Source organism: Parus major, chromosome Z (genome assembly GCF_001522545.3).
Source record: "Parus major isolate Abel chromosome Z, Parus_major1.1, whole genome shotgun sequence".
NCBI lineage: Eukaryota > Metazoa > Chordata > Aves > Passeriformes > Paridae > Parus > Parus major.
Window position 1 is genome coordinate 43,842,003 of NC_031799.1, and position 19,933 is coordinate 43,861,935.

General features: G+C 38.5%; 1 protein-coding gene across 7 annotated transcripts in view; it reads right to left on the reverse strand.

The window, feature by feature from the left end:
- Positions 1-2,174: 2,174 nt before the first annotated feature.
- HOOK3 (hook microtubule tethering protein 3) overlaps positions 2,175-19,933 on the reverse strand; it is a 93,180-nt gene continuing 75,421 nt past the window's right edge. For 5 of the 7 annotated variants that reach the window (XM_015652583.3, XM_033520251.1, XM_015652580.3 and 2 more), the window contains 8 exons: positions 19,108-19,185; positions 18,360-18,394; positions 17,482-17,564; positions 16,061-16,161; positions 14,530-14,634; positions 14,355-14,426; positions 12,734-12,870; positions 2,175-5,075 (listed from right to left, as the gene is read on the reverse strand). In XM_015652583.3, the coding sequence (XP_015508069.1) occupies positions 5,060-5,075; positions 12,734-12,870; positions 14,355-14,426; positions 14,530-14,634; positions 16,061-16,161; positions 17,482-17,564; positions 18,360-18,394; positions 19,108-19,185 (627 nt within the window). In that variant the 3' untranslated portion in view covers positions 2,175-5,059. The remainder of the gene's footprint in view (positions 5,076-12,733; positions 12,871-14,354; positions 14,427-14,529; positions 14,635-16,060; positions 16,162-17,481; positions 17,565-18,359; positions 18,395-19,107; positions 19,186-19,933) is intronic. The other 2 variants (XM_015652581.3, XM_015652582.3) reach the window with 2 other exon arrangements.

A 19,933-nucleotide genomic window follows, 5' to 3' on the forward strand; every position in this document is an offset into this window, starting at 1 on the left:
GCTCAGTGTGTGTGTCTGTACTCTGTGTGTGTGTGTCTGTGTGTGTGCGCGCTCTGTGTGTGCTGTCCTGTCAGGTGTACACCCGTTACCACCGATGGTGCTCCCCAGCCTGCTGTGTCCTTTGCTGCGTGGGGAGCTCGGACACTGCCAGGTTCCATTCTGCTGAGGGCTGCCTCAGAGCCATTGTTGGGACTGGGGCAGACAGGAAGCCATACCCATATATCCCATTCCAGTATTTTGTATTTTAAAGTAGTTGGGAAAACGTGGAAACAGTGGAGTCCCTGGAAAGCTTTTTAGAATATCAGTGTGATCTTTCTGTAACTTCTGCTTTAATAAGAGGTCTGGTCTGTTTTTAGAACCTCTCTTATGTCTGTGTCAAATACAAAGAACAGCTCTTGTACATGTAATACAGTGAAAACACATCCACCTCGTGTTTTACTTATGACTGCCTTGATAAATTCCCTGGCACTGGGGTTTGGGGGAATTTCCATTCTTTGCCCTTTGCTCAGCCTGGGCTTCCATCTTGGCATGGAGTTGTGGTCCCTGTTAAGTTTGTGGACAGCACAGTCTGGTGCAGAATCCAAACATCCAGATGTGTGCACAGCTGCAGCTTTGAGACATTTGACTATTGTGGAGGACTAAAGGCCATTTCCTGCTACCAACAGGAAGTCCCAGGAGGCAGAGAGGCTCCACTGCTACTTGGGACTCTCAGCCCTAAACCAGGGAAGCAGTGTGTGCATTCACTGTGTAAAGGTTTTCTAGTTACATCACTTTATCTTCTTTTCCCTGCCACAGCTGACCTTCACGTCTGGTCAGCCTGTTTTGCCACATGGGTACTTTGCTGTTTTGGGGCTGTTCACTTGTTTTAGCTCCCAAGGAAGAGCAAAGTGTCTTGAGACAGGCCAGTAGGCATAAGGATTTATTTGCAGTGTTTATTAACATGCACAGTATATAAGTGCTCTAAAGTTATCTGTGGACAGAAAAAGTAGAAAAGGGAAACTGTAGGGGGGAATGGTGCAGCCTCTGGAGTGTTTCCACCACACTTTAACTCGGTACTGGCTGCCACCTCCTGCAACATCTAATGCAACGAAATCACACTTGTGGGAGGGTGGTAAAAGGAGGGCCCTGCAGCTGTGTGTGTGGAGGAGAGGTACCAGTGGAAGGGAATCCACAGAGCTGCATCCTCCATGCTAGGCCAGCACCTGTGGAGGGGCAGTGTGAAGCAGGGAGCCAGGGGCACAATCCCCCAACACCACGTGGAGCGCAAGTCACAGCCTTGAAAGAGTTGTCAGTGAGCACAGCAGAGAATGGGCCATGGAGGCCAGCATGAGGGATACCAACGTGGGTCTCAGCTGAGAAAGGAAAAAGATGTATAGCAAAAGTTACGAGAGGGTAGGAGTGAGGCAAACAAAGGGACAGGGAATAATCAGAGGCATCCCAAATCATGCCAAAGATGGAGTGACAGGTGGGACTGAGGAGGGCTGAGGACCACAGTGAACCACAAGCAGCTAGAAAGTGAGGCTCTGGCAGCTTTTCTGCTTCCACCGTCGACTGCCTGTGGTGCAGGAGGAAACTGGCCACCACCTCTGGGGCTCTCCACTCTTCCCAGACTGCAAACACTTCAGCCCTATCAGGCTGGCAGCGCTGCCACCAGGGCACCCTCCCCTTTCTGATCCTATTCCTTTTACAGAGCAGCCCCTGAAAGGCTGTGCCAGGGTCTTTGTGCATCGCTCTGAGCCTCAGCACCACACACAACACTCATGGGCCCAGTATCTCCTCAAGGCTGTTGCCTTCTCTGACACAAAGATCAGCATTTGCCCGTTCTGAGACCAACCCAGGCCTCCTCCTTCCCCAGATGCCAGAGCTGCTCATCAGTGCAGGATGGAAGGAAGGACGGTTTTTTCTGTCCACATTAGCGGTGTCTCTTTTCCCCACCATTTGTGGCATCTGTTCTGAACCTTCCATTGGCAAGGGGAAATTTTCTTACTTTGGTCATTTAGCCTTGACCCTTGGAGACGCAAACCATGGCATGCACCTCAAGCAGCAGGATGGGATGTGTCCCAGCAGAAGTGAGGATGTTGTGCTTTCTGATGCCCACCCACCACTCACCCTCCTCTGCAGAGCACCAGGAAATGCAGTTCACAACCAAGTACCAAATAAAGAAGAGACAAGCATTTACATTTTATATAAGCGTTTATTTACAACTTGTTTAACAACTGTACATTCTTCTATCACCTTGGAAGCATTAGTGTATTTGACTGGGAAAAAATATTAAACTTTTTGATTCCAATTATCATTAATGAGGTTTTTTTTGTCTATATACAGGTATGTATATTAATATTGCTACCATAACAATCTGGTAGTTACACGATTTATAGATGAACTGAAATGGGAAATTAATGTTTTGACACTCTAAGAATTCATTCTTTTACAGAAAATATATCACTGGCAACTTCACAAACAGTTATTACTTTGATAATTGATCAACACTTAATTCAGGACTGTCAAACAAGCTGCTATTAAGAAGGTAAGAGAGTTTTCTATGCAGCACAAATGAAGTTAGTATATCAGAGACATGCTGGAGATCAGCTCTAAGTTGAGAGCTCACAACCACTTCATGATAGAGATGCCAGGCTAATCTAATTAAAGTACCCAGCTCCTTGACTGGTTCCACCTGGCATCTCTCTGTTGCATTAGTAAACTCAAAGAACTTTTGTCAAGCTAAACACACTTACATACAAATGTCATCAAGGCTCAAGAACAACTGATACTTAGTCTCTAATCTGCACAGACCACTTAGAAAAATGAGGTACTGCTCGGCATCACTTTGGGACGCCTGTGGAGGCAGGTGCACAAAAAAAGCAATCCCCTCCTGCCCAGCACAGAGCCCTGATTTTAGGGATCCTGCACCCAGCCTGGCTTGGAGCAGGGTGTGGTCCCAGCCGAAGCAGCACTGGCAAATGAAAAACATACCATGCCTTTAACACCCAACTAAAAGAAGTTTTCCTAAGTAAGGCTTGCCCTGACACACAACAAGGGATCAATGGCTAGGATCTGGAAAGACACAAATCCTTCAGCTCTCTACTGGACTCAGTCTGATGAAATGATGCTGCCTCTACTGCACAAGTATTTGACTCTTTATGACCAAACCCCAGATCCTGGCTGCAGGTCACGTCAGACTTCACTGCCCCTGGCCCTGGTGGACCAGGAAAGACATATATCCCCATCTGAAGCCTTTACGGACAGCTGTCAGCCAGAGCACCTGGTAGCCACAGTACCTGATAGAGTATCCAGAAGGGAAAACACCACAGTTCTCACTGGGATCCTAGTTTTAGCCTTCACTCTGCTGCCTGGCCTGCTTGGAGCCCATTCCTACCTGCCCATCCCTTTGCCAGGCAGCACGGACCACCCCGCCCTGGTGGGGCACACGTTTGTCCTTTCTCCATGCCGTTCTGCACAAGGCCACGGACACCGTGGGATCAGGATCCCTGAGGACTGGACACAAGCGGGCGTCTCTGCGTACGAGGTGTGGCTCTGTCAGAGCCCACCCAACGGGCCAGGGACGAGGCAGGCACTGTGTGTGTGACCAGAAGAGACTGCAGAGACAAGTGGACACAACGCTTCCCTCAGCGTGGGGGTGCCCCCCTGGCAAACAAGGCTGGAGGTTCTTCTATACTGCCCAAATAAGCAAAACTATTCCTGGAAGCAGCAGAGTTCATATCAATATTTCTGCCAGGATTAAGATCCAGGTGAGCAAGAATGGGGTTTCTCTAGAACTGGATTTAAATCAAACCGCTTAAGGTACTCAGCATTCAGACTTTTCAGTTTTTCCAGCAAATCCTATGGCTTGAAAGCCCCTTTCCCTGTTTGTTATGTACTAATTCCTATACAATAAACCTCTTAACTTACAATACTACAGCACTCCCTCGTCTTCTGAATCTTGCCAGTACTGGATGTCCAATACAAAACAAAGATACAGTAGTACAAATGTGCAGATATTTAGGAATATTAAATAAGCAGCTTTTTAAATTAATATAGGCAGTACAAAGCATTTTGAGTTATGCTGTCTACATATGGCAAATCTTATAGCTAAACTTCAAAATACAAAGAAACAGCCAAGCTAGTGCAATTGGAAATTAAATAGCTAAGACTGTGACAAGAGAAAGAAAAAAAGAAAGGAAAAAAACAGTACAGGTGAAAGATAAACGATCCAAATCATAAACTGGCAAGGACAGTCTGCATAATACTGAAAGTGTAGATGACTTTCGTACTTATCTCCATTCATGGTCTTTCCTCAGATTGTTTTAACAATTGTACACAGATTGGAAAAAAAAGTTTCTGAAAGAAACCAACAACACAGCTCAAATGTAGAGAGAAAAATACAACAGCCACAAACTACTGTGTATATATACATATTAAGGAAGCAGGCAGTGCCTGTGAACAAAATACCACCCGGTAGTTTGCCTGGCTCGGAGATTATCAGATGAAACTTGCTTGGTTTTCTATGGAAGATGGGATCGCCAAGCAGCAATTCATTAGCCATTTCTCCTGGTAAAACACCTCCTTCGCTTTACTTAATTTCTTTAAAGATTCAAAGTGGATCCTTTAAGGGTGCAGGTGCTTTGAAATTTGAGCAGTAACCAAAAGGACTTTTTTAGGAATTCATTAAGACCAGATTTTTATAGTTCGGTATATGAAAATGTTGCAGGAAGTCTGTATGTTAATACTGTTAATCAGAATTAAATTAAGTGGACAGGCGGAAGTAAGATGGAGAGCTGACAGTGCTCTGTCAGTTGCAGAACGCCTCCTGTTGAGTTGTGAGTACAGGATTTCCTCTCTTCTAGCCTCATAGGAGACTTTTTGTGAAGAGAAAGAGTAAGTGGAAGTGGGAAATGGGAAAGCCACTCCCCAGGATGGTAAGCTTCTCTGCAAGTAGATCCCCCTTTGAAACCAGATGGCCATGAGTCTTAAGTGTAGAACTGGTTAAGTTTTGGTTATGCAGTCTGGACAGAAAAGCAAGTCATGCACTGAACAGTCCCTGTTATAATAATGCTGCAGGTCATGCAACCACATCACTGCAAATAAAAGAATAAAGAAGAAAGTTAAAAAGCAGATAACATATTACTGTTGAAAAAAAAAAAACAACAAAACAAACAGAGAACAGAACAGGTCCTTTTAAAAGCAGTTTAGTAAGGCCACCTCTACTTAAGAGTTGTGCAAATTCACAGAGAAAATACCTTTGCCAAGCAACTGTTCAAATTAACAGGAAGGTTACAGGCCAATAGTTGGAAAAAGCAACAAAATAGCCTTGGTCAATATCTAACTTTAGCTGTAATTAAACTTCACACAATTCTGAGTAAAATTCTTCAGGGCACCATTCTTTAACTAATAAAGCCATGGAAAATAAGTTTACACAGCAATGAGCAATTCTCAGGCATTCATGCTGTCTGTGAGTGTAATTGGTAAAGCAAGATAATGTGAAAGGTGCCCACCCAATTCTGCATGTGTTTACAAGCTAAAAGATAATCAGAGTCACAACGACTGTCTTGAAATCCTGGGCACCACTAAAGGCATTTAAAGTTGATCAGATGTCATCCTGTGCATGAGGCTCAACATCACTGCCCCACTGCACTGGCAAGTTCTATCCCTTGCATGCAAATACAGGTTTGAATTGCCAGAAAATGATACATGTTCTTGTTAAAGTAAGCTGAGTCGGAGTCACTGAGCAGTAAAGAGAGCACCCCACTGCTGCAGAAGGGAATCTGAGTTCGCAAGAGAATCGCAGAGGTTGGCACACTTCTCCATCGTCACTGATGCACCCTTTTTCCTGGCCAGTGTAACTGGAATGGAATGCTTTACTGACACAGCTACGGTGCTTCCACTTTGCCCAGGTAACACAGATGTCCCTACACAGCACTGGCACAGCACTAAATGGGCATTTTTGTTTTCATATTGCAAAGAGAAAATTGGCTTCAGCAGACTGAAATTAGAGCCTGTTTCCCCACTTCCTTCTCCCCTGTATTGCACTGGTGCACTGGTCAAAATTGATTCTAAGAATACTTCTTGTGATGGGGCAATCCAGGTTAAATAGATAAAAAAGATTATTTATGCTACAAGTCCTGTAGCTTACGTATCCCTCTTTTTTCCTTCTCATTCATCCACCCAGAATACTAACTAACCATGACTGAAAACCACACAGAAACACATATCAAATGGAATAAAAAATTTAACACATTCAACACATTCAAAGACCTTGAGGGTGTATATTTTGAGCAATCATTGTCTTTTAAGCTTGCTTGGCACTGCTTGGTGCATAAAGTTACACAGTTCAGGATTAATATGAAGATCACTGTAGTTATTCTATAAAAATTCTATAAAAAATAAAAAGTTAAAGCTACATAAGCATGTACCTATTCTACTGTGTACAAATGAATATAATCCTTTAGTCTTACCTGGCTATTGCTTAGCTCAAACTTATTATTTAGTAGCACTTGAAGTGTCCTTCAAGTGTATGTTGGACATACACAGAAGAGACACTTCAGGCTTCTATTTTAGTCAATAGTACTTTTGAAAGGTCTTGTAAACTCGGGACACTATTATCTTTCAAGTATGTAAAAATTCTGTTAGTGCCCTTTCCTGACTAGAAATTCTTATCATGTTCTAAAAATAGCTGTCTGTCAATTTCTAAGCCACCTGATGAGGCAGCAACACATAGAGAGATGCAAGATGTGAGGGTAAATTGACTGAGCATAACCTGTCACTGCATCTGCAGCATCTTTAGAAAGACACAGTTTATGCAGCGGACAATATGTCTAAGGAGTGACAAAGAGAATACAAAGCAGATTATAAATTTTAAAAATGGTGGCCTTATAATGTAATACTTATAATTATTTCAAAACATTAATGATACTGCTAAACAAAAGCTTAAAGTCTCTTTCAAAACCATTGATGCCTCCAAGAAAGAAGTTGACTCTTCAGCTTACTAACCTTTTGTGGCTGTGAACAATAACCTCTACTTTACAGTATTTTAAATTATATAACTGATGTTATATTCAAATCCAAATCAAAAGTCTGATGGTCTCATTACAACTATTTTATAACTTCATAAATACTCCACCACTGGGGATTTTCTCTTAAAATTCCATCCACTTTCATGATTAGGCTAACGACATGAGCGTGCTAACAGTAATAACTGGACTTTGTTAGCTCTCTTCCCTTCAAGTTAGGTATAATCATTAGGGATTCAATTTCCATTTCCAGAATAAACTACTCTGTACCTGTGGAAATACTTGCTTTTGCAGTATTTCAGATCTGTGCCATGCTACAATAGTCAGCAGTCCTTCAAAGTGCTGACAATTGAAACAAACATGTTCCTCTTTCTGAAATCACTGCATCTGATCACAAAGGACCTCTCTAATGCAAAGCAATGAATAAAATCAGCACAAGAAAGGAAAGGCTGCCCAAATGACCTGTATTTCCCTCTGCTAGGAATATTTTTCATGTTGTATGGATCATTCTCTGAGACCCATAGCAGCAAGACATAGCTGCAAGAAATTTTTTATCTGCCAAATGGAATCTATTTTCAGCCTGGAAATGACACCATATGCAAAGGGGACAGAGGATATGCAATTTTCCAAACGACTTTACATGCACAGCAAACAGCAGCAGAGCAAACTCATGATTTGCCAACAGAGCCAAATGATGCAGAAATACACTTCAGGATACTCCTGCACTACCTTGGCAAGGCCCAAAGGTGTAGGTAGAATCTGGACCACAGAGAAGCTGACAGCAAGACCATCCCCAGCAGATGAGGACTTCAATTACAGCAGTCAGCACAAGTTCCTACTGATCCACTGACTACAATCTGACATCAGGACAATCTGTCTGGGAAGCTGTGGCTAAACTGTCAGGTGCTGTTTCAATGCCCCATGGGACGGTATGATTTGTCAAGTTTCCTTGACAAGCCTCCCAATCAACATTCATTCATTGCCTAATTCAATGAGCTTTTGCATTTTAAAAATAAACTTTAAGTCCCAACATGTCAATGAGTACACAGAAATAAAATCAAAGAAAAACAGAGGATGAAGCTAGCTAAGTCCTCAGCATCACCAAATGGTACAATGGAGCTGGCATCAGAGTCAAAATTTACAGGGTTTCACTGTACCAGATACAAGAAGTCTGAGGTTGCAGTGGCTGAGTAAGGTTACAGGAGTAAGGCAATCCAATCAGCCATGCCAGGACATATTTTTGATTCCTTAGGAGTGACAAACTGGAGGCGTGGCTAGGATCCTACCTAGAATATGACATTCACTCCAAAAAACCTCACCACTTGGAAGTACAGCCTGATAAATCCATTTAGCTGTTTATTTATGCAATGCCAGGTGAGGAAAATGCCTGCTAAATTTGGTTAGGAGATACTGAAGTTTATCAACACTATCTTACTGCAAAACACAGAGTTCACATTCTACCTAAAACACATGTGCAAAATCAGCATAGCATAGCTGAGTGCAAAAATACCTCCCTCATCAATCCTTGCAAAAAGTCAGTATGTTGGGCACAAATAAAAAAATCTCTATACAGTAAGTAAAACTGAAATACTGTTTTACTTTATAGGAAAAAGGAAAGCAAGCCACATTCAGCATAGTCTTTCTCCAAGCCACTAACAAGAAGAAAATCTGTTAAGTGTATAGTCTCATATACTAGAGGAGACAGGAAAAGCAAAAGCTACTTGCTCATGTCAAAATACCAAAGACTTTAAAACTGCCAAAAAACTTTTAAATTTTCTTGACATCTTACACATACCACTTACTATTTGAGATCATAATAAAGCAGTAATAGGAATAGTCATTGTTAATTCTTTCATACATCTATATAAATGTCAGCGCTCCCTACAGAACAAAGAGCCACAAAACACTTGCAGAAGCATTACTGGTAACACGAGTGACACTTCAACAGGACAAGATTGCCGTTTGATTTCTTCCAAACAGAATGAAAGGCATCTTGTAGCCATTACATATTTATTTCATTTTGCAATATACAAGGCTGTATATTCTGGACATGTATTTACCTTTGCACTGTGGGTGGAACACACAACCTTTAAATCAGAGTACTTCAGTTTTCACAGCACTTAGAAAATGCATGTTATGGTCTGGTTAGGTGTTGCTATCAAGAAAACAGGGAACTTGAATTTTTTTTTTTTTCTGTAATGTCTGATCAGATATGCTAAAAACTCCACCCTCCACAGAAGTACGTGAACTGGACTGCACATCTGAACACATCCTTTTAGGTCAGAAACTAAGCTTCAGCTCTAAAAAATGAAAACATTTATCTATTTATCTGTTATCTTTTATTGGCATCAATTAAAATCTGCCAGAAAGATTATTCTGGGCAGATCCTCAGCACAGTGCCCTGCAAGTACTCTCATGAACACCTCAACTGTTTTATCTCTGACCTGGAGAACCTCTTTTCTTTAAGCTCAGTTGTAAGGTTTTTTTCTGTAGTGAACTGGACAGGATATAGCATTGGCTTAGTAATTGCCACTACAGTTTTGATGGAAACAGTCTTTCTTGCCTCAGGGGAAAAAAAGTATTCCAAAAATACATTCTCTGAACTATCTAATGTACTAACAGAATTCTGTTCCATAGGTTGGGGCTTTTGCTTATATTTTTTTTTATTACTCAATGTAAGACAAATAGGGAACACACACTGGTAGCTCCCCTACATATGTGTTTATTGTTTATTCCCTGGAGTCACACTCTGAGCTCCCTCTTTTTCTTAATACACACTGCTTACAAAGATACACAAGCAAGTGAAATAACGAAGCTGACCCCTCTGAATATAAAGAAGCTGTTGCTGTGAAAGAGAAGGTTTAATGTTCAGCTCTTGCATTCATCCACACACAAAGATTAAGAATGGATGTATGCAGAAAATTAAAGTAGTAAAGCAGTGAAGAAGAAAGAATTGGACTCCTCTTAATTACTAAAAGAAGACATAAAAAATTACTTACTAGAACCAGACAGTAACTGAGAATATATCTGTAAGAGTGCAGTATATTTTTAGGTTTTTATATTCAATATTAATTCTGGGAAATACCAGAATTTCTCCAAGTTTGTAAATTCTCTAAGATAAAATGATTGTTCACTTGCCTAAGCAAGAGTAAAACTCATATTCAGTATGAGTCTTGTGCTGATCTTTGACGCTATATAATGATATTATCTATTTTTGAAAACAACTACAGAAAACTTCAGCATCTTATCTTCATGGAAAAAGGAAAGACAGAATCACAAAGAACAGAAAAGCCAACAACCAAGAACTAAAAGAAGCTATGAGAGACAAGAAAGTAAAAGCATAAGACAAAGCTTCCAACCAGCATCTGCTCATCTCCTCTCAGCCTGTCATCAAAACTTTGGAGGCAAAACAGTAAAACAAATATTAACATCATAAAAGCAATTACTTTTATTCTAGCATGCTGATTGTGCTCAAGTTCTTTTAGAACTGCACCTAATTAAGAGCAAGAAATAATTAAATTAACTAGACAAAATTAAGAGATAATACTTCCCATTCAACTTCCATCCCTTTCTTGCACAAATAGCCCTTGGCAGTTCAGTAACAGAAAAAGTTAGCTAGATTAAAATTAAAATAAGAATGGAGCTTTCGGTATTCTCAGACTCTGGGTGATATAAAATGCTGTAACCTCAAATAGGAACATCGAATTCTCTCAGAGGAATGGTCTTGCTCCACATATAGCATGTGGTAAAGAGTTCTTCAAATTATTAAAATCAATTGCACAAGGTAAGTAAAAGATATCCCAGACAAACTATAATTGTCTAGATAACTACAGATAGCCTTTTGTATACAGAGCATTTTGTATCTCAGTGAGAGACAACAGATTGAGTAAATCACCTTACTGAACTACAGAAATTATCCACAACTTCCTCTGCATTGGTATCCTTCTGCACATAAGAAACTTGAAATATCTCATCTAATTTTTGCAAGCACAGACCGTATCAGTAATACACTGCATAAGTACAGAAAGTTTTTAGAAAACCATTTTTTCCCTAATGTGAGGATTAAAAGACAAAACTATATGTAGAATTCAGTATCTGTTCTCTGGGAAGTGGGGGTCTTGGGGGTGTGGGGTGGTGGTGTAACTGCAACTGAAAATATTTTTCAGACACGTAACTGAAAGCATTTCTTAGCCTGGATTAAAACAGATGATGCACTTGAGGATAGAACAACAGTACCTAAAAATGTCATTCACCTGTTCATTACCCTTTAATCTAGGTGTGCCTGTTTTAATTATCTACTGCTCATTCTACTCAAGTCGTGAATTGAAACAGACATTCAGATGACTGATAAATGCTAGTATCTTTTCTTTAAAGAGATTTATGGAAAAATAAACATCTCCACTTAAAAGGGCATTAAAATCAGGTGAAAGAATAAATTTATAAACCAACTACATGTGCATTAGAGTCCAAACAGCCCCTAAATAAAAACCTAAATTTAAAGCCAGCCTCTAAATTTGAAACTGAATCACAATAAGACGCATGAATATGAAACTTCCAGCCAATACTCAGGTTCTCTGTGTCCATCAATTCTTTGACAAAAATGACAGGGAATGCATAGAACTAGTCAGGGAAAAAGCACAATTTTGTAGGAACAGAACCTAAATAAGAGAAGCCTCCATCCACTGATCAGCAAGGTGTTACAACTATTAATCAGCTATATACTAAAAAGGCAGTACAACAAATCACAGCCTGTTTCCAACAAAGTCAGCAATAAACTCACCTGAAGGCACTGATACCATTAGTAAGGCAACTGATACAATTATACCCTGAATCAATATAGTAAAAGCAAGTCTTGTAGTAGGGATGACCACTGGAATATATTAACAATATTAACTGGGGCCTTGATCCATTACATATTGTTCATCCACAATCATAAAATTTTAGAACAAATGTCCTTTTTAAACGGATGATAGAGTAGCAGGTTAGCACATGCTAAACACTTCTCCAACTTTTTAGAATATGTATTTAAGCATACACTTGACAAAGAAGAGTGGAATAAACCATTTGAAAATATTAATTTCTACCAGCAAAAGAGGTAAAACCAGTTGATAAAGAAAAACCTGGAAAAATATCATCCTGCTTCCCTAAATGCCGAGAATAAGAGCAAACTTTGCACTTAGGAGATTAAAAAAAAACCCCAATCTTTCTTTTTGCATTGGTGAATTTTTTAGTATGAAATATATTTCACATTAATATTATAATCCAACTTTGCATTTCTGTAATGAGATTTCAGCATTTTTCTGAATCAACAGGAGATGAAAAGCTAATTCCCTTTGAACAGAAACAGTCTTATAAAGCATAAAGCCTTACAGGCACAAAAGTACCAAATGTGATAGGAAATCTCCACTGTCACATGATCCACATGAGGTTTTTCGTAACAGACCAGGCTTCATATAAATAAGACTGTTATTATACAGCACTCCCCTAGATGTTTTCCAAGTTTTGGCACATTCAGAAAATGCAGAGAGAAATGAACTCCAAAAAATATAAGCAAAGGGCATTACAGAGCAATAAGAAGGCATAATAAAACCTTTTCCTGAACTGTAAAATAATAGCAGTAACAAGGGAGAAAGGATGCTGGTTTATTTTCCTTGAATGTTGTCACTTGCAATAGAAGTGGCCTGGATCACAGGGCAGTTTTCTTTCTAAGGCCAAGGCTTCTCTACCTTGCTGTTGCTGGCTGGACATGACCAGGGTAAGATCTCCTTGTGCTCGTGGCTTGCCTTTGTCTAGCCAGGAAGGACTGTCCTGAGCCTGTACTAGCCAGTCTGTCTTCTGCTGCTTTTTTATGCAGAGTCATCCCCTATGGACAGAGAGAATTTCTCAGTCAATACCAACATAAAACACTGAACAATTTTATTCATTTACATTTTATTCATTGTTTCTGTCTTCACACTGACGAAAGTATTTTGAATTCCATGCGCAAAGCATCATATTTTCAAGGACAAAGGTAAGTAAGATATTCTTCCTAGTACTTTGTGTGGAACTCTTCCCTTTTCCTGCAGTCATTCTCCAGTTTTAGAGTAACCACCTAAGAACTCAATATTATGCTTCTCATGGCAGTTGGACAATTCCTTTCTGAAGAGTTCTTCCACCCCCCCCCTCCCAGTTCCTAGCTCCTTTCAGTATGTTTCTTCTGAAAAAAGTTTAGGTATTGTCATCCTCTGTGGAAACACCAGCTCATATGTCAGAAGCACATCTTGGGAGACAGGACGTTCTCATCAGGCTAAAACTCAACAAGGAAATGAAGAGAGCTGTGGTGGCTTGTGCAGTTGTATATAAAAGTGGAGGCTAATTAAAGAATGATACAGACACTGCTATCAGTGGTCATCTTAGTGTTCATGATAGGTCATTTAACTGTGGGGATCTTACCTCAGGTTTGTCTTCTACTTTTTAGTGGGACTAATGTTATAAAATTGGCAAAGGACACTGGTCACTTGAAAATACCTTCAATATGCAAACAATTCAAACACTGCTTGAATTTAGACTTGCTATTCAGGAACACAAGAAGGATGTAGAAGAGCAAGAAGAAAACTCTTCCAAAGAAATATAGAGAGGAGGAATTTGAATTCTATGATGGAGCAAAATGAAACATTAAAGTTACAGATGTCAAGAGCAGGTGTCAAATAACAGATGAAGAGCAGTCTCAATCCAACTGGTCTGCCAAAGGGAAGTCTTGAACACATCTGATGTGAGTGACAACTCTCCTGGTACACAGGCCCAGCAAATGCTGTACGGCTGCACAGACTCCATCTTCTATCCAAACTTACACTTTGAACAATTTAAGTGAGGGTCTTGCTGATGCCCTCACTCTTTCTATGGGGCTAAATTTGCACCCAAGTTAAAGGGATCACTTCTCAGAGCACTTCACCTGAATTGCAAGTAAGATGAACTGCTTTGATTGTGTCCCTTCATTACAAACAACTGGAAGACTGGAGAGTGGTGAATCAAAGCAAATTTGAGCACTATAATTTGTGTAAGTGAAGGGCTGGGATTACAAAATAGTAATCTGGGCCATTTCTGATTTTTAAACTTGAAAATTACAAACTTCTTTTTTTATTTTTCACAAGGTTATGATAGGAACATACTTTAACACAGAGATAACTTAAGATTACTAGAAAGTATTTGCTTCTGTATTCGTGTACTGGAAAATGCTTTTCAAACAAAAAAAGCATGTAAATTCATGGAAATGAATGAATGATGTTATAAACCTACTATAAACAAACAATATTAATAGTTTCTTTCTTTTCATTTTCTTCTCAATTAAAAGGTTTGTGAGATTCTTACCATGTTGTACCAGGCACTAACGATAAATTTCTCCTCCATTTCTCTTTGACTTTTTGTTTTCTCATATTCTTTCTATAAAACAAAAATCCATATATTTAAAGCCAAAGTATAATAGAAATATTAGTCTCTAACTAAAAACCAATGAGTTTTTACCACAAAATGTAAGGATTACTACCTCCAGGGAATGAAACTTTCTGTCCCGCTCCTGCAACTGGTTTTTCAGTGCCTGAATCTCAGGAGCAGCACCCTGGTTCTGTTTAGGATCTAATGTGCGGATGACCTGTAAGAGAAAACCAGTTTGTTTTTTATTAAGTCCTGCAAAAGCAATTGTGTTAAGGAATAAAAACCTTTCAAGTCAGGTTAAGAAATTTTTTAAAAAAGTAACTTAAAATATGTGTACCTCTCTCATCAACTGTGACATATTAAAGCATCTGAACCGGGGTCACCTTTACAGGACTGACAAGAAAAAGTGAAATCTAAAAGGTTCAGTATCCCAGACTGACATTTGCAGTTCCTAACCCAGGCTACATTACCTTGGGGCCATGGTGACAGAAACAACTTCTATAAGTTTCTCTTTATGGTTTTGATTTTCCTGCCTGTCAGTTTCTCCTGCTTGAGGAAGGACTGCTTCTGTCCTTATGGATATTTGCCAGGATTCACCTACCTGGGGTACCAGGTGCTGTAACTTCTAGGTCGCTCTATTAAGCCAAAAAGCACTCTGTGGGACATACGTAATTGTTATGCTACTAAAAAGATGAAGGGACACCAGGTACATTCATATGTGTCACCCAAGAGTGCTAGTAAACAGAGCTAAACCAAGAATAAATTCAGAAAAATGCCTGAATTATTAAGCCTTTAATAGAAAATAGCTTGAAACTCTTAAACAACCTCTGGCTACAGAGAAATAGACTTCTCATCTCTTATCTTTCTACCTATTTCAGAGCTGAAATAAAACAATGCTTTAAATTTTAGTGAGACATTTTTACTCTGTGGTAAACATGATGCTATGAGGAGTGGTTGAGGGAGCTCGGAGTGTTCAGCCTGGAGAAAAGATGGCTCTGGGAGCCCTTATCACTGTCTACTTAAAAGGAGGTTGTAGCCAGGTGGGGGTTGTGGCCTCTTCTCCCAGGCAACCAGTGACAGGATGAGACAACAAGGCCTCAAGCTGCGCCAGGGAAGGTTTAGGTTGGATTGTTAAGCATAGGAATGGGCTGCCTAGGGAAGTTGTGTGGTCACCATCCCTGGAGGCGTTCAAGGAACTGGATGTGGCAAGAAACTCAAAAGACCAATGTATAGTAAGAGAAGAAATGGGACTATGATTAAGACCACCATATTACCATTTCAAAGCTAGTAGTATAACCATACTACTAGTTATGTTGTCAACACTTAAATATTAGTCACCTTCTTGACAAGCACATATTAAGCAAAAAGGCAAAAGAGAATGCCAAACATCATCAGAGAAATCTAACAACTATTGAAGGTGATTCAGTCAAAAAGATCACTTTACTGCAAAAAGGCATCAATAAAAGAGTATCAAAACTGGGGTAATCTGCACAATTAATCCATATTAAATGCTGAAACAATGAAGCTTCCTTCTCTTTAACTTAGTGTGTATAGATACCTCCTTCGTTTTTATTCCCACAGAGTGGACACGTAATACAGTCTATGTCAGACAGGGATAATTAATGTGGAACACATCTACTTACACTTTTGGCCTTTTCCAAGTACTTTTTGTATCGTTCTTCCATTTGCTTCATTTCCTCCTCCTTTTTCCGTAGTGCTTCTTGTAATTCCTCAATTTTAAGTGCTTTATGTCAGGAGATGCAAACATTGGAAAACAACTTCATTACATTATGCATATTTTCATGTTTTACAACAGGCACTTAAGACACAGCTAAAATATATTTCAGTTAAGAAAATCTGACATAAGAAATCTAATGTGGTACATATCACAGATCTAACTAGTGTACAGCTCAAACATCAAAAATATGTACTCCTATAAAATCTCATAAAATGGATTTTTTGGGACATAGTTTTGCTTTTTAGAATTATGACAAATAAAGAGAAATGGAATTATAAAGTAATCATGTCACTGAACACATTTAGAGAATGGGTCTACTAATGACTTACAGCTACTATAATATCTTGGCATGTCATACAGGCAAATATGATTTTTCTTATTTTATGTAAGAGGAATAATTCCTAAGAGGCACAACTCCTGCTTAAATCTACTAAACTGTAACATGAACATACTAATTTAATTTCCCCCCTCACACTTTCTTAAGCAGCAATTGAGATCAGTAGGAAAATTTAACTGCACACATTTTTCTTGTGTTGGTGTAAGAATGTCATGCCACTATTACTTTTGCATCTTCTATAAAACTTCTCAGATGTCTCTCTCTTCTCAGAAAACAAAATCATATTTTTTCCTCCATCTCATTATGAACAAAATAATTTTACCACAAACTAGAGCAGCTGCCATGGGTTACAATCTTCTGCCTTGTTCCATAATAACTAGTCTTTTGAAAAATCCAGACTACCTCCCTTATTACTTCTCTGGAAAAAACATAGCTAAAAACCAACTAGATGCCGGGTTCTGCATACCCTCTGAGCAAATATGATATCTATCTTACATTCCTCTTTTACCGGTAATGGAAAGTTTTCTCAAATTACAACACGTTCTTGAAAACACATTGAAGGAATATACATTGGAAGTAAAAATGAGTCAGTGACAACAGCAAGGATCTTCTAAATTAGGGTCTTATGAGACATGACAGTTCTGGAGAGCTGAAGTTCAACACCAGGTATGGCAGTGAGCTGGTATTTCTATGGCAAACGTCATTGTGGTTTGGGACTAGATGATCTTTAAGGCTCATTCTAACATCTTAGCATTTTATGATTCTATGATTTCTTACTACAGTGTTCCTAAAATGTGATTCCCATGTATATAAAGTGTTAAAAGCATCTTTTTGGTCACCCTAGTTTCCAGAGACATGAACAACATACGTGTCACTTCCATTAAAAGGTACATTTTGCTTACCTGACACCTTCTTTAGGTACTATAATTAAAGATGTTGCACATGAAATAATTTACAAAGGAAATAAATGGACTGCACAGGTAACTCACAACTGTTGTTGCATATTGGTTCCAAATCTTCAATAATAGCTCGTTTCTTCTGTAGCTCATTGTTAGCTTCATGGAGCTTCTCACTGTTACAAACCACAGAAGCATATATTGTTTCCCAGTCTATTACTGTGCTTGAAATGAGTACTAAGCAGTACAGAAAATCCTCATAGAGAGATTATTTCTAAGGGCATGATTGATTTTTTTTTTCCTGCAGAGCATGAGGACAAGTGACAATATCACTGGTAGAAATATTTACTAGATAAGATGAAAAAACATTGTCCTGTATGGAGAACTCCAACAGCAAACTCTGTCAGTAACTGTACTTAATTTAGTATAAATTCACTGTACAATGAGGGCCTAAAATGAATACTTATTTATAACTGATATTACATTGAGGAAAGAACAGCCAAACCCAAGGGCAAGAGAAACTTCTTTTTGCAAGACACTCAAAGCAAATATTCTTTAGGGAAGTAAAAGATATGCAAAAATAGCACAACAAAATGATAGCACCTCCTAAAGTATTACCTTCTATGCCATAATGTATAGCAAAGAGAAAATAAACTAATTTTGTTTATATTAACATGCTTTCCTCAGAAAAAAATTATTCAGTCCTCTTGAGCAAAGATTTGCACAATGTTAAGCAAAGCGTTCTACCCAACACAAAATGATGGTTCCCTCATTGCTCTTACTTTCACAATGGTATTCTACGGGAAAAAAACAGAACCTGAACAGAAGACTCCCAAATATTCCTGTGTTATCTAATCTCTCTTAGTTGTATATTTTACAGATCCATGATTAATGACTGTCTGCCTTCCTCATCATATGGAAAAACACATCATTTCCAACTACATACAAAAGAAGCAAACAATAATACTTACAGATGTTCTTCAAGTTTCTTTTTCAGAAGAACTGACTAAAATAGAAAGTTAATGTTTTATTTTAATGTATTGTGAAAATATAAAATATGTTAAAGCTAACATTTTAAAAATTATTTCAAAACATGCAGTTTTGACATTCTAATCAAAAACCAACTTTTTAACTTCAGTTTTAGATCACAACTGTAAAGCCTCTGTGGTAGCAACCTTTCTCTTCAGATTTATGACTTTAGTAAAACTAGAACCCTTTAGAACTTTACAAATCTTGTCCCAAGAACTATATCAATAAAAGCAATATCCATAAATGACAGAATTCTTAAGGCAGTTGTTTTAATTTGTTCAGTACTTTGTATTGGAAAGTGCAGCAAAATTTGCAAGCGCTGTCCTGCCAATATTGCATTGCAACTTGCATGAAGACATGTAGCAAATTAGTTGAAAGTAAATTCCCATCCCCACAGAAACTAGAAGGAGTAGAGTATTTCTAACTGCAGTGCAGCATAAATGTCACATTTTTGGTGTTTCTTATCTTTATGGATTACAGACACATGAAAATCACCATACAACTTACAGTGTTCCACTTTCTGATTATATCACATTTAGATAGGCTATTTGAATAAAAACTTTGAAGTAATTTTTAAATTTTAAACTCACTTCATACACAGTGAGTATCTTTCAAAAGGAGAAAAAACCCAAACTCAATAAATGTTTATGAACTGAAAGTAGTGTTAAGTAAATAGAAAGCCATACTCACAATAGCCTTGAGCAGAAGCCCATGCCAAGAAACAGAGATGACATTAGTATAAAGCAAAACAGCAGCCAACAGAAGAAACTATTTAGAAAGTCATGAACAGAGAAAGTTAAAGCTATGTATTTTTCACACATGTGCAATTTCTTCCTCTGTTCTCATGAACAATTTCATCTTGTAACATTTTCTAAAACATGTCACTAAACCCAAAAATATAAAAATAATAAAGATGCACATTTACAAATCATTGTGTTTAAATCATAATTCTAAAGGAAATCAACTGCTATTTTGGAAAGTAATTTTAAAACAAAAGTCATACAACTAATAAAACCAAGGAAAATAGCCAGTCTGTTGGGCTACAACCAGAACTAATAAATGCAGGTGTTTTTGTGGTGTGATGCTGAATTGCGTTATTGCCACACTGACTGAATACAAAGCAAATGTAACATATTTAAATCTGCAACTGTTTTTTTAGCTTGTATTTATACTGTTTTGATCACATGGAAGGGTTAGCATGTGACTGATGGTCCACAACACCATCAAAATATAAGCTAAAATAATCAACAAAATTACTTCATTGTTTTTCCTCCAATGTTCCTTCAAAAAAGATTTAGTCATCTTGCTAACAGAAAAAAATTACCGTGTGCACTCAAAAAGCTTTTTAGTTTGGTTATACTTCAAAATATTGTCTTTGATCACATTTCTGGGGCATGTTTTTTCATTATTACAAAAGAGATTTTCATATTGCATGACAAGAAAGGTGGGGAGCCATAAAAACAAGTCCATATGGCTCTACGGATTTCAGAGTCAGAAATTTGCAGCAGCTAAGGAT